General features: G+C 45.2%; 1 protein-coding gene across 3 annotated transcripts in view; it reads right to left on the bottom strand.

The window, feature by feature from the left end:
- Positions 1-422: 422 nt before the first annotated feature.
- Positions 423-20960, bottom strand: part of ENPP6 (ectonucleotide pyrophosphatase/phosphodiesterase 6) — a 35128-nt gene continuing 14590 nt past the window's right edge. The window contains exons 3-9 of one of the 3 annotated variants that reach the window (XR_001412434.1): positions 17691-17802; positions 13131-13272; positions 11964-12143; positions 9393-9530; positions 6921-7044; positions 4585-5220; positions 423-2053 (exon numbers count right to left, since the gene is read on the bottom strand). Coding sequence is in view for 2 of the 3 variants with exons in the window: in XM_014945488.1 (XP_014800974.1) it covers positions 4973-5220; positions 6921-7044; positions 9393-9530; positions 11964-12143; positions 13131-13272; positions 17691-17802 (944 nt within the window). In the remaining variant the exon portion in view is untranslated. Of the gene's footprint in view, positions 2054-3382; positions 5890-6920; positions 7045-9392; positions 9531-11963; positions 12144-13130; positions 13273-17690; positions 17803-20960 lie in introns of those variants that run through there. The other 2 variants (XM_014945488.1, XM_014945489.1) reach the window with 2 other exon arrangements.

Below are 20960 nucleotides of genomic sequence, written 5' to 3'. Positions count from 1 at the left end.
CCAGCAGCTGACGTGATGGTGCTATGGTGGGCTTGGGGAAGTGGGGTTGGAGAGAGCATCCAAGACTCACCTCTTTTCTTAGGAGAGCAACATGGTTTGTCCTGTCCATTTGCATGTGTGAAGCACACATCCCTGGATGGATGTTCCAAAGGTTAAATCTTGAAATACACCTGGAAAAAAGGACTGCGTATACAAGCTACAGTGTCTCATGTGATGTATTTAATGTCCCTCATTTACATGCCGACAACTTTGCCATTTCTAAACAATGTTATCATTCATCTTTCTGATGATTAATCAGCACAAGCTTCAAACACTGTTTATCACACTTTGATGCAGCAATCAAACAAGAAAGGCAAGGTGTTACAGAGGTGTTGGCTTTTTTTTTCTTTTAAAAAAATCTCACAGTATTTACAAAAAGATGCTTTTTTTTTTTTTTCCCTAACAGCATTCTTAGAATTATTCACTCATTCACAATCAGTCGTTGTACAAAAACATCAGTCAGAAACAGGTTTTAAAATACATCCACCCCCGCTGCATAGTACACAGAAAAATAGGCTGGAGTCAAGGCACTCGATTTCTGAATGAGAATGTGAACTGATTCAGAGGCACGACATTGCCGAGGAAGAAAGGTGCGCTTCTCCAAAATTAATTACCTGTGGTTCTCCTGAAGCTAATGAGCTTCTCGCAGGGCTACCGTCAAATTTTCCCTTTCACAGTTCAAGTTATCTTTTGAGGTGTAAGCACGATGCTGGCCCTAAGGTCAGACAAGTCATATTGCAATGAAAAGATTTATTTTGCCGTATTTGCGCCTGGACACGGCGCCACGAACGAGTTACACAAAGTAATCCCAAGGATCAACGTGGGCTTCCCGTGTCATGGCCCATCCCTGGAACAACCCAATGGACCCCCTTTGTTATTTCCCATTTCTGCTGGTATAACTGGGAATCTGAACATCGCCTTATACTTTTTGGATCTGATCTTCTGGAAGAGGACACTGGGTTCTGCTCACTGCAAGAATTAAAGGAGGGACTAGCGGGCGCTGACTGTACCCATCCTGTTGATTTTCAAACAAAACTTCGTAATTTAGTCATTTGCTTATCTTGTATACTGGTAATTTTTGCTCTTTAAAAATGTGCTCCAGTGAATTCACTGAGCCTGGTCCATTAAAGAGCAACAGGGAACTCTGAACAATAGGTGCTTGTTTTACAGCTACTGCAAATGCTTCGAAAGCACTAAATTGCCTTTTATACTGAACAGTCTAATAACAAAGACTGATTTTCTCCCCCCCTTTTTTTTTTTCCCAATTGATTTGATGGTTCACTTGAGCTTTAAAAACACATTACATAAATCTTTACAGCTATTACAGAAGTCTTTTGTCAAGTTTAATTTGGTGCTTGGGTTTTGTGTTTTTTTTCCACGGTGTAATCACTCACCCTTAAACTCACCGTACCACACACACCTGGATCCTGCTTGACTCTGGATCCATGGGAATCAGAAGTCCTAGAGGTTTGGGTTTTGGTTTGTTTGGGGTTTTTTTGCATGAGGAGGGACCTAAATCCCAATAAACAAAGGCAGTTTGTCAGGGAAAGCTCCTGGTTGAGAGGTATATCAGAAAATGCACTCCCAGAGGCATTGCCAAAGGCCACAGCCTCCCGAAGAGGAGAGGACACTTTGCAGGAGGAACACCCTGTCCTGGTTTGAGGACCACCCAAACCACGGCAGACCCTTACAGCCCTGTTCTAGACAAGCTTATTTCACAGTAGAAATGTAAGGATGGAAAAATGACCCACCATGGCATCCATCCATCCATCCACCCCAGTGTGTGACACCAAGGACTGTGACAACTAGAAGATTAAACCATTAGGAGTAATTAATCCTCTGAGCTAACAGACCGTGGTGCTGGCTTTGCCCCCAGCCCCAAGGTGGATCCACGGCTGTGCTGGAGTGAATGAGTAGGGCAAAAAAAATCAGGTTTTCCAAGGATTTAATATATCTGCCATGTTGATGTTTTCAGGATACCTCATCCATTTGACTTAACCACCAGAGGCATTACCTCCGACAACATGACCCACCATGGCATCCATCCATCCATCCACCCCAGTGTGTGACACCAAGGACTGTGACAACTAGAAGATTAAACCATTAGGAGTAATTAATCCTCTGAGCTAACAGACCGTGGTGCTGGCTTTGCCCCCAGCCCCAAGGTGGATCCACGGCTGTGCTGGAGTGAATGAGTAGGGCAAAAAAAATCAGGTTTTCCAAGGATTTAATATATCTGCCATGTTGATGTTTTCAGGATACCTCATCCATTTGACTTAACCACCAGAGGCATTACCTCCGACAACAGTCCCATCCTCTCCTGCTGTGTAACTTTGCCGTTTCAACTTTGTTTTGGCTTGATATCCTGCGGTGGAAACCTTAGATGGGATTAAGGGAGAGGGTGGGAGATACACCAGTGCAGACCTCTCTCCCTGCCGCAGAATAAAAGGGGATGTGCTGCTCACCAGGCGGAGGAGTAGAGAGCAAGGCTGGTAGAAAAGCAATTAAGTGTTGAAAAAAACCTTCAGAAAGGAAATTGAGGACAAAAAAAACCGCAATTAAGTGTTGAAAAAAACCTTCAGAAACGCAGTTGTCAAAAAAAAAACCCCAAACCTGAGCAGATGACATTATCTTCACCAGGAAAAGCCGAGAGGCTGTTAAATGCCAGGTTTCCCCATCTTGCTTTCTCCCAGCCCCTGGGCTGTTTCCCTTTCCTCCTGGTTTTGAAGTGGAGGATTTCTATGGCTCTTCCCTCTCCCAGCCTTCTGCCCCGCTGCGGCCCACAAGGAAAGCCCAGCCCTGGAGAGCTGCTGGGCCAAGGCTCACTTTGGGGAAAAAGAAGAAGGAGGAAAGGCTGAGAGAAGTAGGATGGTCTCGCTGTTCTCCTGCTGATCCACCGCTCTCGGCGTTGTGATTCCTCAGCAAAGTGCTGGGCTCTGAAGAACGGGTCGGTAAAGACAGAGCTTGGCTGGGACTGTGAGGAGAAGCTGGAGATGGAGATGGAGATGAAGGAGTGAATCAGAAAGAACCCAACTAGATGCATAGAGGTCCATCTCCACCCCTGAGCTTCTCGATACCAGGAGCCAGGGTGAGCCTCTCAGTGAAAGATGCTGGAGTAAGATGTGTTTGATGCTCAGAGATCTCCACGTGAAGCCACCATAAAATTTTGTGGATAGCCAGCCAGGATTCCGTGCTGTAAATCTAAAGAGTAGCCACACGGACCTTCCCGGCTGTGCTTAGAGCAGCACAAAACCTGGCTTCATGTACTAACCCCTGTGGAAGCAGGATGAGTGGGATTCACGCCTGGTGGAGCACCATGGAGGAGCGCACTCTATTAATCAACGTGGGCTTCCCGTGTCATGGCCCATCCCTGGAACAACCCAATGGACCCCCTTTGTTATTTCCCATTTCTGCTGGTATAACTGGGAATCTGAACATCGCCTTATACTTTTTGGATCTGATCTTCTGGAAGAGGACACTGGGTTCTGCTCACTGCAAGAATTAAAGGAGGGACTAGCGGGCGCTGACTGTACCCATCCTGTTGATTTTCAAACAAAACTTCGTAATTTAGTCATTTGCTTATCTTGTATACTGGTAATTTTTGCTCTTTAAAAATGTGCTCCAGTGAATTCACTGAGCCTGGTCCATTAAAGAGCAACAGGGAACTCTGAACAATAGGTGCTTGTTTTACAGCTACTGCAAATGCTTCGAAAGCACTAAATTGCCTTTTATACTGAACAGTCTAATAACAAAGACTGATTTTCTCCCCCCCTTTTTTTTTTTCCCAATTGATTTGATGGTTCACTTGAGCTTTAAAAACACATTACATAAATCTTTACAGCTATTACAGAAGTCTTTTGTCAAGTTTAATTTGGTGCTTGGGTTTTGTGTTTTTTTTCCACGGTGTAATCACTCACCCTTAAACTCACCGTACCACACACACCTGGATCCTGCTTGACTCTGGATCCATGGGAATCAGAAGTCCTAGAGGTTTGGGTTTTGGTTTGTTTGGGGTTTTTTTGCATGAGGAGGGACCTAAATCCCAATAAACAAAGGCAGTTTGTCAGGGAAAGCTCCTGGTTGAGAGGTATATCAGAAAATGCACTCCCAGAGGCATTGCCAAAGGCCACAGCCTCCCGAAGAGGAGAGGACACTTTGCAGGAGGAACACCCTGTCCTGGTTTGAGGACCACCCAAACCACGGCAGACCCTTACAGCCCTGTTCTAGACGAGCTTATTTCACAGTAGAAATGTAAGGATGGAAAAATGACCCACCATGGCATCCATCCATCCATCCATCCATCCACCTCAGTGTGTGACACCAAGGACTGTGACAACTAGAAGATTAAACCATTAGGAGTAATTAATCCTCTGAGCTAACAGACCGTGGTGCTGGCTTTGCCCCCAGCCCCAAGGTGGATCCATGGCTGTGCTGGAGTGAATGAGTAGGGCAAAAAAAATCAGGTTTTCCAAGGATTTAATATATCTGCCATGTTGATGTTTTCAGGATACCTCATCCATTTGACTTAACCACCAGAGGCATTACCTCCGACAACAGTCCCATCCTCTCCTGCTGTGTAACTTTGTCGTTTCAACTTTGTTTTGGCTTTATATCCTGCGGTGGAAACCTTAGCTGGGATTGAGGGAGAGGGTGGGAGATCCACCAGTGCAGACATCTCTCCCTGCCGCAGAATAAAAGAGGATGTGCTGCTCACCAGGCGGAGGAGTAGAGAGCAAGGCTGGTAGAAAAGCAATTAAGTGTTGAAAAAAACCTTCAGAAACGCAGTTGTCAAAAAAAAAACCCCAAACCTGAGCAGATGACATTATCTTCACCAGGAAAAGCAGAGAGGCTGTTAAATGCCAGGTTTCCCCATCTTGCTTTCTCCCCGCCCCTGGGCTGTTTCCCTTTCCTCCTGGTTTTGAATGGAGGATTTCTATGGCTCTCCCCTCTCCCAGCCTTCTGCCCCGCTGCGGTCCACGAGGAAAGCCCAGCCCTGGAGAGCTGCTGGGCCAGGGCTCACTTTGGGGAAAAAGAAGAAGGAGGAAAGGCTGAGAGAAGTAGGATGGTCTCGCTGTTCTCCTGCTGATCCACCGCTCTCGGCGTTGTGATTCCTCAGCAAAGTGCTGGGCTCTGAAGAACGGGTCGGTAAAGACAGAGCTTGGCTGGGACTGTGAGGAGAAGCTGGAGATGGAGATGGAGATGAAGGAGTGAATCAGAAAGAACCCAACTAGATGCATAGAGGTCCATCTCCACCCCTGAGCTTCTCGATACCAGGAGCCAGGGTGAGCCTCTCAGTGAAAGATGCTGGAGTAAGATGTGTTTGATGCTCAGAGATCTCCACGTGAAGCCACCATAAAATTTTGTGGATAGCCAGCCAGGATTCCGTGCTGTAAATCTAAAGAGTAGCCACACGGACCTTCCCGGCTGTGCTTAGAGCAGCACAAAACCTGGCTTCATGTACTAACCCCTGTGGAAGCAGGATGAGTGGGATTCACGCCTGGTGGAGCACCATGGAGGAGCGCACTCTATTAATGAAGCTATTATTCAAATTAAAAAAAAAATAAAAATAAAAATACCCAAACCCAAAAAGAGAAGGATGAAGCTGCTGGTGGCACTGACGGACGTTGTTCGGGGCTCAGGGTGAGGAGATGTGCCCGGCGAAGAGGGAGAGCAGAGGCAGGGCCAGGGCGGCGGTGGGGAGTGATGGCGGGGGGGATGCGTTGCGGAGCATACACTCCACCCTGGACCAGGAGCCGTTGTTGGGCAGTGGCTCTATCCCTGCCAGGTGGCACATGATGTTGTAAACATCCACGGATCGGATGGGAGGCGCTCGGAGGTTGGGTCGGAAATCTGCAGGGGAAACGAGAGAGGAGTTGGGGTCCTAGGGCTGAAACCAGGGGTGCTTAGGACAAGAGGAAACAGCCACAAACTTGAACATAAGAAGTTCCACCTAAACATGAGGAAGAACTTCTTTCTGTGAGGGTGGCAGAGCCCTGGAAGAGGCTGTCCAGTGGAGGTGGTGGAGTCTCCTTCTCTGGAGACATTCAAACCCCACCTGGACATGTTCCTGTGCAACCTGCTCTGAGTGGACCTGCTTTGGCAGGGGGTTGGACTAGATGATCTCCAGAGGTCCCTTCCAACCCCATGTGATTCTGTGATGCTGTGGGACCAGGGCTTTTTCCCCAGGCTGGGAGGAGGCACTCTACACAATTCACAACATAACTCAGCAAAAACATCTTCAATGGTTTTACCCGTTATTTTTATGCCGAGCCCTATTCTATTCTAAAAACTGCAAAGGAAAAATGAATTCAATTACTAAGTACAAGAGCGACTTCACTGCCTGCACTTGGTAGATTTAATAGCCTGAAATAATTGCATCGTGCAGTCTGCTTTCCTTCCCTCCCGTCCCCATCCGCAGCTTGGGGCTCGGTAGTTTTTAAAGGGATGGATGAAATGGGAACCCAGGGGGTTCTGCATCCCACAGGTGGGTGAGGAACGCTGCAGCCTTCCCAAAGGAAGCGCTTTTCCTCGGGGAGTCTGGATCCATGGACAAAATTCACGTGTTTCAAATAGAATAAAAAAAAAAGAATAAAAAAAATTGGGCCACTCACTCTTGGAAAATCGAGGGGAAAAGGGATAGAGTGAGGGGGCTGGGGGGTTGGAGAGGGGCTGACCAAATCCCTTCCCGTCTCCCTGCCCCGTTTCTCCAGCCCTGAGACGGACACACAGGGAGAAACTCTCCTGGCATCGAGGCACAGTGAGGAAATCCTGCCATCTATTTGCAATTTTGGGGTGTCGCAGAGTGCCGTGCCAGGGTTCCTGAGATGCCAGGGCTGCATCCCGAGATGGGGCCGTGGGGGGAGAGGGAGAGGGCACTGTACCTGGCCCGTAGGCGATGAAGAAGGCTCTCATGTCCATGAGCTCGTTGTCGTAGCCGTGCCACCCGTTCTGCCAGGCCTCCTTCTTCCCCGTCCCGTTCTCCCAGAAGGGCAGCTTGTCCCTGCTCTGGGTGACAACACGCCAAGCACGGTTAGTGCCACCCTCTGCCACCACCTGCTGTACCACCCCATCAGACCCCCGGCTTTGCCACCCGGCTGAGAGGGGAGGACAGCTTTCTGCCTCTCACTCATCTAAATTTCTGCCTTGAGCAGAAAGTATCACAACTGTATGTGACACCTGGGGGCAAGTTGGTGTCCCTCTCCCACCACATGCCACCTGGTGCCATGGATTTGGTGGTTCTGCTCAACATGCCGTTGCCAACACAGAAAAATAAGCTGGTTTTGCTCCCTTTGACTAATCAGCCTGAACAATACAAATATCACCCCTACTATATACTTTTTATTTACTATTATTCTGTTATTATTTCTTCTCCCTGCTTCTTTCAGCATTAAAGCAATGAGGTTCCACCGGGGAATGCAGGCTCAGACCGAAGAGGGCCCCCCCTTTCTCCCTGGCATAGACCACTCTCGGTTTTCTCTCCCTGCTCCATGGATCCAGGCTTTAATAAGCTGTCAGCATAATTCTTGTTTTTCCTTGCCCATATTGCACTTAAGCCATACTTTTAAACTCCTTCATCGCTTTCTCCTGCTCCGTATTAACAGCTCTCCCAGCAATAGTCCCTCCTCATCCTGCTGGGAAAATGTTCCTAAGCATCTTGCTGGGAAAAAAAAAACCAAGCCAACAACTTTCCAGACACATCCCCTTTGTCTCTCAAGAAAAAAAAAAAAAAAAAACAACCCCAAAAACCCAAAAAAGCCTTATTTTTCAAACAGCTTATAGCTATCCCGGAGCCGACAGAGAGTTAAACCACCCCGTGAGCCTGACAGGGAAGAGCTGAACACCAGTTCTCTTCAGTGGTTTGGGCAGGAAGTATAATAGAAGGCTCAATTATTGCTTTAAAAATATGACAGGAAACTTTCATTTTCACATCCCATTCACGGATAATGAAAATGTACCGAGGAGAAGGAAAAATCTGACAGCATTAATGAGAGGACATTCTTGAAAATCAGAAACAATGGGAAGGAATGGGCAGAGAGACAGAAGTAATTACCATAGCAGCAGTGTTTGCTGCACTGTTATTAAGGTTTGTCAGAGTTTCAATGATTTTTTTTAAGTGCTTTTTTTTTTTTTCCTTTTTTTTTCCAGAATATGTAAAAATGTTCTGTGCTGAACTTCCGCACAAAAGAGTTTAGTTGTAATTTTTTAAAATCATTTTGGCAAAAATGTTTCAAATTCCTTCTTTATGTGTCTGAATATTAACTCTGGCTTTTATATATATATTTATTTTTTTTAAAACCAGAAATGTGGTGCTCACACATCTGTACTCAAAAGAAATTGTGGTGTTTTTTAAGAGGTCCATTTTTTTTTCAGCTGTAGAATTGGTTATCCTAAAGTCAGGCTGGCCAGAGAGAAATGTGGCTGTGTGAACAGCCTTGACCAAAGCCTGGTATCTTTGAAGGTCATGAAAGAAGATGCTCAGCTGAGTTACAACGACATGTGGGGCAATGGGATCTAATGACGGGGCTGGGACGCTATAAAAGACAGGATTCCTTGATGCTGTCACCAAATTAGTGACTTAATGTATGGCCTTGGGCAAATCACTTAGTACTGCTCCTCACTTATAAGATATACAAGTTGCCTCACCCTCTGAGCTGTGGTGGGGTACAGTTAATATATGTAATGTGGAGATGTTCCAGAGCAATACAAATACTATATAATAATAATAAAAATAAAAATAGTTGTTATCATTATTCTTTTATGGTAACAAAATAATTTGGTATGAAAAAATCACTTCATGTGCGAATCTGATCAATTCTCTGCTTAAGAGTATCTCAGATTTTGGAGTGTGCACTGGGTATCTCTGAAGAGTAAAACCCCCCTCTGACCCTTTTGAGACTGGGGGGCTTGGGAAAAAAAGGGCACTTTCAGGACAGTCTGGTGGGTGGGAAGCCAGGCAGAAGGAAAAGTCGCCCCGAAGTGCTGCTGAATGGAGGGATAGTAAAGTCTTGAAATGGAAACGCTCTCCTTTTGTCTGAGAAGAAGGTAGATGGGCAGGGGGACAAGGAGTAAAGCGACAGAACTGGAATGGGAAACACAAAAACTACTCCTGTTCTATGACGACGCAGAAAAAAGAACTTTCTTTACTATTTAACTTTGTCTACCTTCACCACAGACACCTTGCCTTTAGGCTCCTTTAAGCACAGCAAGATTTGACATTAGTTTTGTAGTCAGCCCAAGTAAAGGATGTAACACCTCAACTCAACGCCCAGCATAGAATCCTACATTTTCCTTACTCTTCTCATATATTGCACCCTTTCACATTCACGTCTAAGTATTTTGCTTCTGTATTTTACCTCTGCTATGAACCATCCTTCCTCGGCCACGAGAGTTAGAGGAGACACAAATTTTCCTTTTTTGTAGAAAAACCTTTCTGGAATATCCTGTATGTTATAAACGTCCATGTGTTCCACAGCTTTCAACTTCTGATATATCTGCAAAGAAAACAAATGTTAGGACACCGTATGGCTGCGAAGAGCGTACACACACCGATGGGTACATGGGACCCCTTGAATTTATGAAACAGAAAATCCCCTTTGATGGCTAATCATCAAACTGGGACTTTGCTGGTCCAAACATGACAACTGTGCAAAACCTGCTCATGTGGTTAAGGAGGTTCTGAAAACTTGGTTCATAAACACACAGGGATGCATGAATTCATGTATTATATATATTTATAATACATGCACTCACAAAGGTGTGCATGTGAGTATATCAGCCTACAGAGAGAGACCAGCAGAAACCAAATTATCACGGGAGACAGTAAGCTCAAAGTGATGAAGGATGCTCAAAGGCACCGTATGGACTGATGTGGAAAAGGGATATTGCCTTTCGCCTCTGCCACTGGCTCCCTCTTTGAACAATTAATGTCACCTCACCTATGTTTCTTACACTTAACCAGGCAATTCCTACCAAAGGGTTTGAAGTTTTAATTTTAGAAGGCTCCGGGGAGACCTTAGAGCCCCTTCCAGTCCCTAAAGGGGCTCCAGGAGAGATGGGGAGGGACTCTGGATCAGGGAGGGGAGCCATAGGATGAGGGGGAACGGTTTTAAACTGAAAGAGGGGAGATTTAAATTAGATATTAGGAAGAAATTCTCTGCTGTGAGGGTGGTGAGAGCCTGGCCCAGGTTGCCCAGAGAAGCTGTGGCTGCCCCATCCCTGGAGGTGTCCAAGGCCAGGCTGGATGGGGCTTTGAGCAACCTGGTCTGGTGGGAGGTGTCCCAGCCCAGGGCAGGGGGTTGGGACTAGATAATCTTGAAGGTCCCTTCCAACCCAAATCATTCTGTGATTCTCTAAGGTATCTGCTTCAGAAGGAAGCCCTAAGATTAATCAGCCAATGCCTGAGGCTCTGAAGCTGCACAATGCTGTTAACAAGTGGTTTATCAATATTAATCATACCGTCTGGAATATAATGACACAAATGTGGTTAAACCCCAAATTATTCAGAAAAATACTTTAAATGCCTAAAGAAGATGATCATGTGCCATAAAGGAGGTGGTTACTGGAGTCCCCAGAGCTTATATTGCTCTTCTGCTCAAATATAAATAATCTTCAGGAATAAACAGCAAAGAATGCAACAAGAATGAAAGGTCCTTCACTGGTCCTTTAGCAAAATCCCCCCTTGTGTGTGTGATGTGTGTGTATATGTGCAAGAGTTGTGCAGTGACATGCAGTCACCACAGTGAGGGACTCAGCCCTACCCTCCCACCATCACCTGGTAGAGAGAGTGGTCCTGGTGTTCCACCAGAACCTCTGGTGCTTCAGAATGGGACAACTCTTACATGCGACGCCACTGTGTTGGGATACAATCTAATCCCTAAACAAGTGAATTAAGAGTAGAGGAATCTGGCCATTGGGAAAGAGAAAACCAACTTTACTTAGTTCTAAAAAGCAGCGCTCGGGTAAGAAGTCCTACAAAGAAATGAAGGAAGAAAACCAAACCGTGGTGTGAGGCATTGCATTTTATTCTCCTTAGGAGAAATGTTCACAATATCACAGCTATGCAATTCCTGGAGAGCCTGTTTTGGGTGCAAAAATTAGTAAGTGTTCTCTTAAAAAAAAAAAAAAATGGCATAAGCTACAATACACTGGAACTGGCCCAAATATAATATAGAAAATAAAATCACCTAGAACACAAACTGCCAATTTTGTACATCCCCTCATCTATGTTCTGAAGACAGCAATAATGACTTCTCATGCATTGGTTTCTGGTTAAACTATAACGTACTGGTCTATGATTAGTTACAGATGCTGCATTTTCACTCTTTTTAAGTGGTTTCCAAATTTTTTTCTGTATTGTTTTAATTTGTCACTCAAAATCCTGCAGTTCTAGCCTTGGGCTTTTATGGTTGATTCAGTCCAACATGCTTATTCATCAAAATTCTTCAAAGGAGAATGTTGTAAGAAATTTATTTTTTGTACTTCTGGTCTAATGGAGTTAATTCCTCAAAGTCAATGGGTGTTTACTGGAATGTGAATGCCTGACCTCCTCCAGACTATTTGAAAATTTCAGCTAGGGTGTCAATAAATTGACTAATATGTATATAAAATCCTATAAACAGATTTTGAGCTAACATCTTTTAGATGTTTACCAGAAGCACATAGCGGTGGAGTTTGAAAGCCTATATCTGTGCTAAATAACGGTGAAGATCATGCTTTTTAATTTGCCTGGTGTGGCTTTCCTTCAGAAACCAGTACTACAAGAGTGTTCCCAGGATCCAGGTCTGATTCCCGATCAGAGCCTCAGGCTGATTTTTACACACATCCTTTAAGAGCAGGATTTGGATGTTACGAGTAAACAAAAGACAAAATTGTCATAAAACCCAAGGAAATGCAAAATGAAATAAATATGAATAAGCTGTACTTACCTCCGCATGCTTCTCTGGAGCTGGCCAGAGGCTCACGACAGGACCTCGGTCCTTCATTTGTATGGTGTCGCTCATATTGATGTAGTTTTTCAGCTCAATCACTTTGTCGGCCCAAGAGATGTCTGTCATCCCGTGATCGGAGAAGAGGATGACGTTGAGGTCATGCTGAAGACCTTTGCTCTGTGAAGCAAGTGGACAACAGCCGTTACGGCCAAGTAAGCGTTTTACACCATCTGTGCCCACTTGCAAATTTTAAAATACATTAGACCTCCACTGATTTAGTGGAAGTTGGCCAGGAGGAGCTTTTCCACCATCAGTAATGGTGGACATCCACTCGCTGCCCTGGAAGAGTCTAAGAGGTTAGCACCAAAGAGAGATTTGCCAAAATAAATCCATCCCCCTGCTAAACAACCACACGCTACAGGCCAGTCCCACAAACCAGTTGTCCCAGTTGGTCTTAAACTGGTTTTTAACCCACTGTTCTTCACCTGGAGGCCAAAATGGTTGGGGAAAACCAACTTGGTGCCACCTGTGGCAGAGGTTTTGCCATCTCCTCCTCCCAAAGACAATCACTGAGCATTAGAGGCTCTATAATTTAGTGAAATTGGAAATACTAATTCCTCTCCTCACTGAAACAAATGAAAAACTCTAACGTGCATTTATCGTTGGCAGAAATATTCATACAATTGACATTTACTCAAACGCCTGGTGTCCTCCTTTCCTCACTGCAAAATCATTTAGATAATGTACAGAGTTCTGGGTGATGCCGTAAAAAAAAACCCAACAAACTGGCTATAAAAGTTAATAGTCTGGTTTCACAGACCTTAGGAAGCAAGGGGTTTTGATTCATTTGCCTACTATAAATCCCAGCTGGCAGCACAAGTAACAAACAGAGCAACACGTATATTGGTTTATGGCTTCCCGGGGCTATCGGTATAATAAGCCACTCAGAGGATTATAACGCCATCGACGAAAATAAAAATCAGGGGAATGGTGCCTTGACTTCCACGTGATCTCGGTAGCCTCTGTTTCTCAGGAGATAAAAGTTTACAGCCAACGCATCCAATTAAACAGGCCTTAAACAGGCTCTCGGCGGTGCCACAAATAGCAGTTTCAAAAGCCTCTTCCAAACGCCCCCAGGAGTTGGGTTTTTCGGAGGCCACTCACCTTGATGAGGCTGATCATGTTGCTCAAGGCTTTGTCCACCTCCTTCAAAGCGTTCTTCCGCTGCTGGGATGAGGGGCCGTAGTGGTGGCCTTCCACGTCGATGCGCTCGTAGTATATGGCGGCCATCTCGGCGCTGCCATTGCTGGAGGAGGGGAAGGAGTCAGAGGTTGACACACATGGAGACCTCCCCGCTGCCGGTGGTATTGTCCTCACTGGCACGTAGAGCCACAAACCCCCATTTTCTGCTTCCAGCCACTGCTTTCCTACCCTCTGTCTTGCATCTGGGCTCATTATTCATGCCCAGAGTCTCCTGGACCACCACCGGAGGTGCCAGGCAGAGATGTCCATGTGCAAGCAGAGGCTGGCCTGTCAGCCCTCTCCTACCTCTTCAAATTAAGACGGCAGCTTTTCCTTTAAGGACAAAGAAAGACCCAGAAGAAATACCAATTTCTGTGCTGAATACCCTTATTAAAAGGATTGTGGGCATTACCAGTCAAATGGGCTTTAATTAAAGTTTGGCGCTTCTGGCTTTCTCCTGTGTGAGGTCTCCCAAACCACCAAGGTCAACTCAGGACGGGCTCTTCCATGACCTTGCAAAATCCCTAGTGGTATGAACTGGGGTGAGATTTTAGAAGTTGGTTTGTTGTTTTTTTTTTTTTCAGGAATATGACCAAAGGGAAACTAAGGTAGTCTCAGAGTTGCACAAGTTTAGCTGATCACACGTTTCTGCACTGAATGCCCTCAGCCTAATTAGTGGGGATTGCGCATACATCAGTGCTTAATTACATTTTCATGACCACTTTACAGTTCACTGTGAAGCTCCCTGAGAGCAGTCGTGTGGATAAAATCGCAAATCTATGCTCGTGAAGTTCAAACCCAGCCTTTTCCTACTGTACTTAATGTATGACAGGGTGTGCCATCCATAATACATGCCCTCATCCAGATCAAGATCCCTACAAAAAGACTTTGTGTGATGTCCTGACAGGTCCAGCTTCTCTGATTAAAGACGCCCGAGCAGTCTGGTGTAATGAGTGAAACAGAAGAGAAAAAAAAATCAGAGGTGAGGGACCGAATGAATGAATTAGTGTGTCATTTGCATTTGTAAGCTTGCTGAAGGCCTCAGAAGAGCAGTCCTGTAGGAAGCTGAAGGTCTCTGCTGTGGTGGGAATTTCTTCACCTCTCTCTGGCCCTGCAGAACAGTGTTCTTTCTTGCTCTTCGTGATCTTAAATTCATTCAAATGAAGCAGCCCTTCCCTCCCCTCAGTTTCATGTTAAGCATTGCTTTCCATCTGTGTTAGGCATAAATTAATTTCTAAAATTTAACCCTGCAATTTCCACACTGCATACACATTCCTTGAGCCTATTGAAAGAGTTTTCTTCCACTGCAGTGCTTGCATTAATTAGCTATTAGACTGCTTTGTGTCTTCTCACCTGTAACTAAATGATCATTTTGACCAAGACAGAAGCTAAGAAAGAAATTTATTGCATAAAACAAGGGGTCTTATTCAGGCTGTGGTGGGCTTTCTCCAGGAGGGCTCAGGGCTGAAAGGATGAATGGTCAACTTTGCGTGTAACTTCAAGGGGACAAGCTCCAGTTAGGTGGTGGGCTTAGGAGTTTGCAGGATTGGGTACAGCACATCCAAGAGCTTGTAAGATTGAGTTGGTTTTTTTTTTTTTTTTTTTGCCTGTTTTCCTAAGAAAACTAGGCATCTCTAATAATGGATTGCATGGGAGAAGTACTCTGTCTTTCTAACTGTGTGTTACTCCTGTCTTCTCCCATTACCAGCAACTTTCAAGAGAAATGGCTAAGGAAGCCTTGCTGAATAAAGTTGGATGGCATCGACGGTCAAACTGAAAATGGTTTTCTATTTTATCAACAGTTAGTGATATGTATTGATAAAATACTTGATATTGATAGCAATATCAGTACTTTATCAGTACTTGTTTGCAAGTGCTGAGCAAACTTCATGATACCTGTAGAAGAAGGCATGTAGATGACAACAGCCCTTGAATTATAGTTGTGGAAAAGACATAAGGGAGGTTTTAGCTTTACTTGCCAAGAACAGGTGCTTAACTTAGTTTTGAATATTTTTGGTTTAAATAATGGTCTCAAAGCACCTGTTTGAAGAGACTGGAGAATATTCCTGAAGGATGGTTTCCTTTGGTTGCAAGAGGAGCGCAGTGGCTCCCTGATGAGTTAGGTTCTCCTGCTCTTGCAGAGGGCACTGATAAAACTCCCTTCAACCCCGATGAAGTTAAGATGGGTCAGGATGTTCCTGTGCCCAAACTCAAACCGTAGGCCACCACATCACAGTAAATGGTTTACTCTCATCACCCTGAAGTCCCAGTAAGGTTTGCTAATGGTGGGAGCACAAGTGCAGCTCATTAACCACTAATACCTGCCATCAGGGCAAGCCAGCAAGGCCCTGCTCCAGGCACTGTGCCCTCCCCACGGGCTGTTTTCCCACACACAGCTAGTGCCAGCCTCAGCCTAATGGCCTTTCTCAATTAGTTGGGGTGTGGAAAGCAAACACGTTGGATTTGCCAGCCTTTGAACAGCTTCAAGAGCCAGAAGCCTCTTGCAAAGGATGTAGGCCACAAATAAAACACAGCTCAAGACTCTTCTACCCAGAGAGATGCTAACTCCTCCTAAGTGAATACACCTACAGTGAAGGCATTTCAGAGGCTTTACTTCTTACGGGCTGGCCCAGCAGCTCTGAAAGTTGTTTGCTGAATTTTGAAGGACCAAACAAAGAGGATGAATGAGGGAAAGGGCAAGGGAAACCTACCTGACTTTAAACCTGTTCATTCTCTACCCACCTTTCTTACTGTAAGTCCCTGCAGCATTCACACCCACAACTGATTATTAATTTTATCGATGAGGCCTCCTTCTTCCTCTTCCCTGCCTTGCTGCAGACAGGGCACTTAGTTTAAAGAAGAGGAACCCAAGCAGAAATTCAAGAGGGATGGTGTAAATGGACATCAGAGATGGGACCTCCCATGGCTCAGGAAGATCTGTCAGATTTGGGCTCTTCAGCAGGCTGTACCTGACATGGTGGTGGCAGGGATTTGTTCTTTCTTAAAATTGCCAGTTTTCACCTCTTGCAAGCTTCCCACACTCTTGTGTCCCTGCCCTTTTCTTCTTTTCCACCAAAAGCAGCAGCAAACAGCCTTGGGGCCCTGGGGTGAATTAGCTGCTGAAACGTTCTCAATGGGTCCAGCTACCCAAAGGAGCAGCTTGAAGGGCAGGAGCTTTTAGCAGTTTGTGCCTCGCTTTTAATCATGTTGACAATTACAAAGCTGCAACCCATCCTGAGCAGCCTTATGCACCTCGCTTCATAGAAACCAGGCAGGAAGCTTCAGGCATATCCTGACCCACCCCTAAATCATACCCGACCAAAAAGCTTTCTGTGGTAATTCTGGCCTTCCACCAGAAGTCAGAGCTGGATTCAGTTTTCCATTCCCTTTTTTATTCACTGAATTAAAAGTGTTGCAGAAGCTCCAGAAAGCCTCCTATGGCACATATGACATCCTCATGTCACGTGCAGATAAGTTTGTTAAAATTGAAGCTAAATCATTTCAGCATCAAGTGTCTCACATGTTCTAGAAGAGCTTCATGTTGTTTACAGCTCCATGCTGCAAAGATGATTTGTGATCATCTTTGCAGCTGGACCCAGTGTGTAACTGGGAGCAACATCTCCAGCAGTGCTCTCATCATTTTGGAGCCTTCATGTCAAGAACAATCAATGCTCAGCATCTGAATATGAAACTTTTCAGATTCAAATCACTACGGCAGTTCCCAAGCAGCAAAGCAGAAGCATATCCTAGGATTGGATAAATTATGGAACCAATAAGCCTTTAAAAGAGGAAGCTTAGTTATAGCCCAGGCACGTGGTGGTGCAATCTCCCCTGGTTTTACAGCCTATGTGGAATTGTCCCATGTTAATGTCTGGATGAGAGATGGTGGAACTGGGAAGCCAGGTGTGGAGCATACGCTTTTCCTAGGAGTTTTTGGAGAGAGATATTCCCATCATTCAGGCTAGATGGTCATTGTAGGTCCCTTACAACTGAAATATTCCATTCTATTCTCTTCTACTCTACTCTCACATTTGCACAAAAAGACTGCCTACTCTGAAATCATTGTACTTGAGATGTTCCAAATTGCTGGAGAAGCTCAAGCATTGGCCTCATAAACAAGTGACCGGAGCTGAATTTCAGAACTTCCAAATTCCCAGGAGCTCTCTCTAAATCCAAGCATTTCAGAGTCTTCTCTTGCAGGTCAGTGAACAGATACTCAAAGACTGAGCTGGAATTTTTTTGAAAGAGCAAATTAAAAATAGTAAGTTGAGATGTCTCCTCTGTGTTGTAACCTACACATGACAAGAGGAGCACATCTTTCCATGTGAGGGTCTATTTCCGTAACGGTCATGTTTCTACAACAGTACTACCAACCGGACTCCACCTTCCTACCTGGGAGCCAACCCTGAAAACCACCCCAACTGACAGTAAACCCAAATACTCATCCTTGGGAGAGGAAACCCCACCAGCCCAGAGACTCACCGCAGAGACTCCAGAGCGTCGCTGATGGCGTCTGCAAAGTTTTTGTCTGAGGGGACGCTGAAGTACTCGCGGCAGTAACTTGGTCGGACTCCGAGGATTTCCACCTCGCAACCTAGGAGTGAAAAAAACACCACATGGTAAGCTCTGCTGTTCAGCCTTGATCGCAGACCCCACGCCGGGGGGTTCAAGTTCAGGTTTCCCCATGACATTACTTCTCTGACACCTTCCCTGCAGGAAACCTGGTGGTTGGGAAGGGGGAAAAGGAATCACAGAATCTTCTAGGTTGGAAGGGACCTTAAAGATCATTTTGTCCAACCGTCAACCTAACTGACAAAAATAGACACCCACACAACAAACAAGGAGCATCATCACTAACCCATACCTCCCAGCACTACATCAACCTGTCTTTTGAACACCTCCAGGGATGATGCCTCAACCACCTCCCTGGGCAGCCCATTCCAATGCCTGATAACCCTTTCAGTGAAAAAATTTTTCCTAATATCCAGCCTGAACCTCCCCTGGTGCAACTTGAGGCCATTTCCTCTCGTCCTGTCGCCTGTGACTTGAGAGAAGAGACCGACCCCCACCTCTCTACACCCTCCTTTCAGGTAGTTGTAGAGAGCAATAAGGTCTCCCCTCAGCCTCCTCTTCTCCAGGCTGAATAACCCCAGCTCCCTCAGCCTCTCCTCATAAGACTTACTCTCCAGATCCCTCACCATCTTTGTCGCCCTTCTCTGGACCTGCTCCAGCACCTCAATGTCTTTTTTATGGTAGGGGGCCCAAAACTGGACACAGTAGTCGAGGTGAGGCCTCACCAGTGCTGAGTACAGGGGGACAATCACCTCTCGGGCCCTACTCGCCACGCTGTTCCTGATACAGGCCAGGATGCTGTTGGAGAGAGAGGTTGGCTTGAGGAGTGCTTGTAGCAAACCGTACCTTGGATCCTTGTATTCCCTCCTCTAAGAGGGAAGGTCTCTGTGCCTCCCCACGATAAAACCCTTGATTCCTTTGTGGCAGACGGTTTCCACGTAAATCTCTAGCTTTTTTTCATTTTAACTAGTGCAGCCACACCGCCTTGTTTCCAGGCTGCCAACGTAATAGATTTAGATATTGTTCCCTGAAAGTTCAGCAAATACTTTCCAGTTAGACAGGCTGTATCTTGGGCCATAATATCCTCTATAAACTGCGTTTTATTATGTGATACTGGCACTCCGTGATTAAATCTGTTTCCCAGGAGGTCTTATTAAAACAGTATAAACCAATTAACTCTCTTGGTAACTTGCAGCCTTCCTTGCAAAATACAGTCTGTTTTGTGGCCCAGAAATTTATGGCAACAAATCCTACAGGAGAACATGGCCCTGAACACATAAAAACATGTTTTTGTGGGTTTTTTTGCCCTTTTGCTCTCTGGTTACTATGCTGCAGAATAACATTAATATTTTAAAGAACTATGCTTTCAGAAACACGGGATTCATGCAAATTATCTTTTGAGAGCCCCAGAGTCCTCCCATCACAGTTAGGCATTTTCTGGTGTATTCCTGGGGCATAAGAGGGGAAAAAAAAGATCTTTTGCAAAATGGCCTCTGTATACAGCAGTACAGTCAGGTGGAAAAGGCAACTCTCAGCCATAGCCCTAATCTGCCTACATTTGGGTCACTTTGCTTCTCCTTTGGGATGAAAGGAATAGCCATTAAGGCCTGCCAGAAGTTGATTCATTGCTTGGGGAGGGAGAAGGTTGAACAGGAGGTGGAAGCACAGAGAAGGCATGAGAGCAAGCAGAGGGGCTTTCAGGGATGATTTGGACTGGTTTGCTTCCTGGGACACTTGGTGAAGAGAATTTGTCGGTGTCTTGCATCTCAGCCCACGTGAGCTCACATCCCTGAGGTACAACCCTGGGGAATGGGCAAAAGCACACCACTTCCAGGCTAAGCTGGCTAGGAGACTTCTGGTTATGACTTCTCAGGAGCACCATGAAAGGCTACAAAAACTTAAATATTTGAGCTTAGGAAATTTAAAAAAAACTTCACTGACTTGCAGAAAGCCAGATAACTCAGATGGAGGTTACCCTTTCCAAAAGTCAAAGAGCCCTAGCACACACGAAAGACTCAGTCTCTTCCCTCAGTGGTCCATGGTGGCAGCTCCGAGGTCTCCATACCCTTTGTGTGTTTCAAGGGATCCCATCTATTACAGAATCACAGAATTGCAGGGTTGGAAAGGAGCTTCAGAGCTCATCTAGTCCAACCCCCCTGCCAAAGCAGGGTCACCTACAGCAGGCTGGACAGGAACACATTACAATTAATTACTTGTAAGAATTAATTATTTGCAACAATAAACAGAACATGTAGTTAACTACTTTACTTTTCTATGAAAAACATATTTAAATAATTTCGAAACCTTACCTAAATTTGTCTTTATAAAAATTGTGGGAGTGTGTGATGGTGCTCACCTTCTGTTCTTCCCCTGCTGCCCCAAACTTCTATGACTTAATTCCCCCCTTTCTGCATGGAGACACTTCAGTATTTCTCTCCCCACCACCAAAAGTAATCTGCAACCTTGAGCTTGCAGGTAACTTGACAAGAACTGACTCCATACCTTCCCGCAGTAAAACCTCTATACATCTCTACTCACCACCTTCAAGAAATTACATTGCTGCTACCTAACCAAATCATCAAAAAAAGGTATTCCATGATTGACCCGAAGCCATCTCCAGGAAGCAGAAGCCTTTGCCCCCTGCCCTGAAGGTGTGAAGTTGGAGTCTTCTGCACAATGTCCTGGGTGCTACCAGCAGCAAAACATGGGTTCCTAGGAAGTGATACTCTCTGGGCTTTGCTACAATTTCAAGACTGACCTGGAACTTCAGATCCAATTTCTCCTCTGACACTTGAATCTGGGAAAAGATTGGCTCCAAAGCCAGGCAAGAAATTAAGGAGGCATTTGGGAACACGTTGGAAATGCTTAGTATTTTAGTTCAGGGGGATGATTGCTCATTGCCAATGACTAATATGATGATTTTGCCTCTTTTTTTCCTCTTCAGATACTGACATCAGATTATAATTTCCTCAGATAGCGTTCCTCAGAATTACTCATGAGATAATTTTAACTGGAAGCATTAACCTCTTGGGGATCTGGAATATTTTAGGTGCTCAGGTATCTTTGCTATTTCTAGATTGTCAAGTGATGAGCATGACATAAAGAACTACATAGGCAGCAACAATTAGAAATCATTTTGGCCACTAAATATTGGTTTTCAAGTGTGCGGTTCATTGGCAG

The sequence above is a fragment of the Calidris pugnax genome, unplaced genomic scaffold (genome assembly GCF_001431845.1).
Source record: "Calidris pugnax isolate Ruff unplaced genomic scaffold, ASM143184v1 scaffold58, whole genome shotgun sequence".
In the NCBI taxonomy this organism is placed as follows: Eukaryota; Metazoa; Chordata; class Aves; order Charadriiformes; family Scolopacidae; genus Calidris; species Calidris pugnax.
Note: the sequence above shows the minus strand (reverse complement) of the source record. Positions and strands in the feature narration are given on the sequence as shown.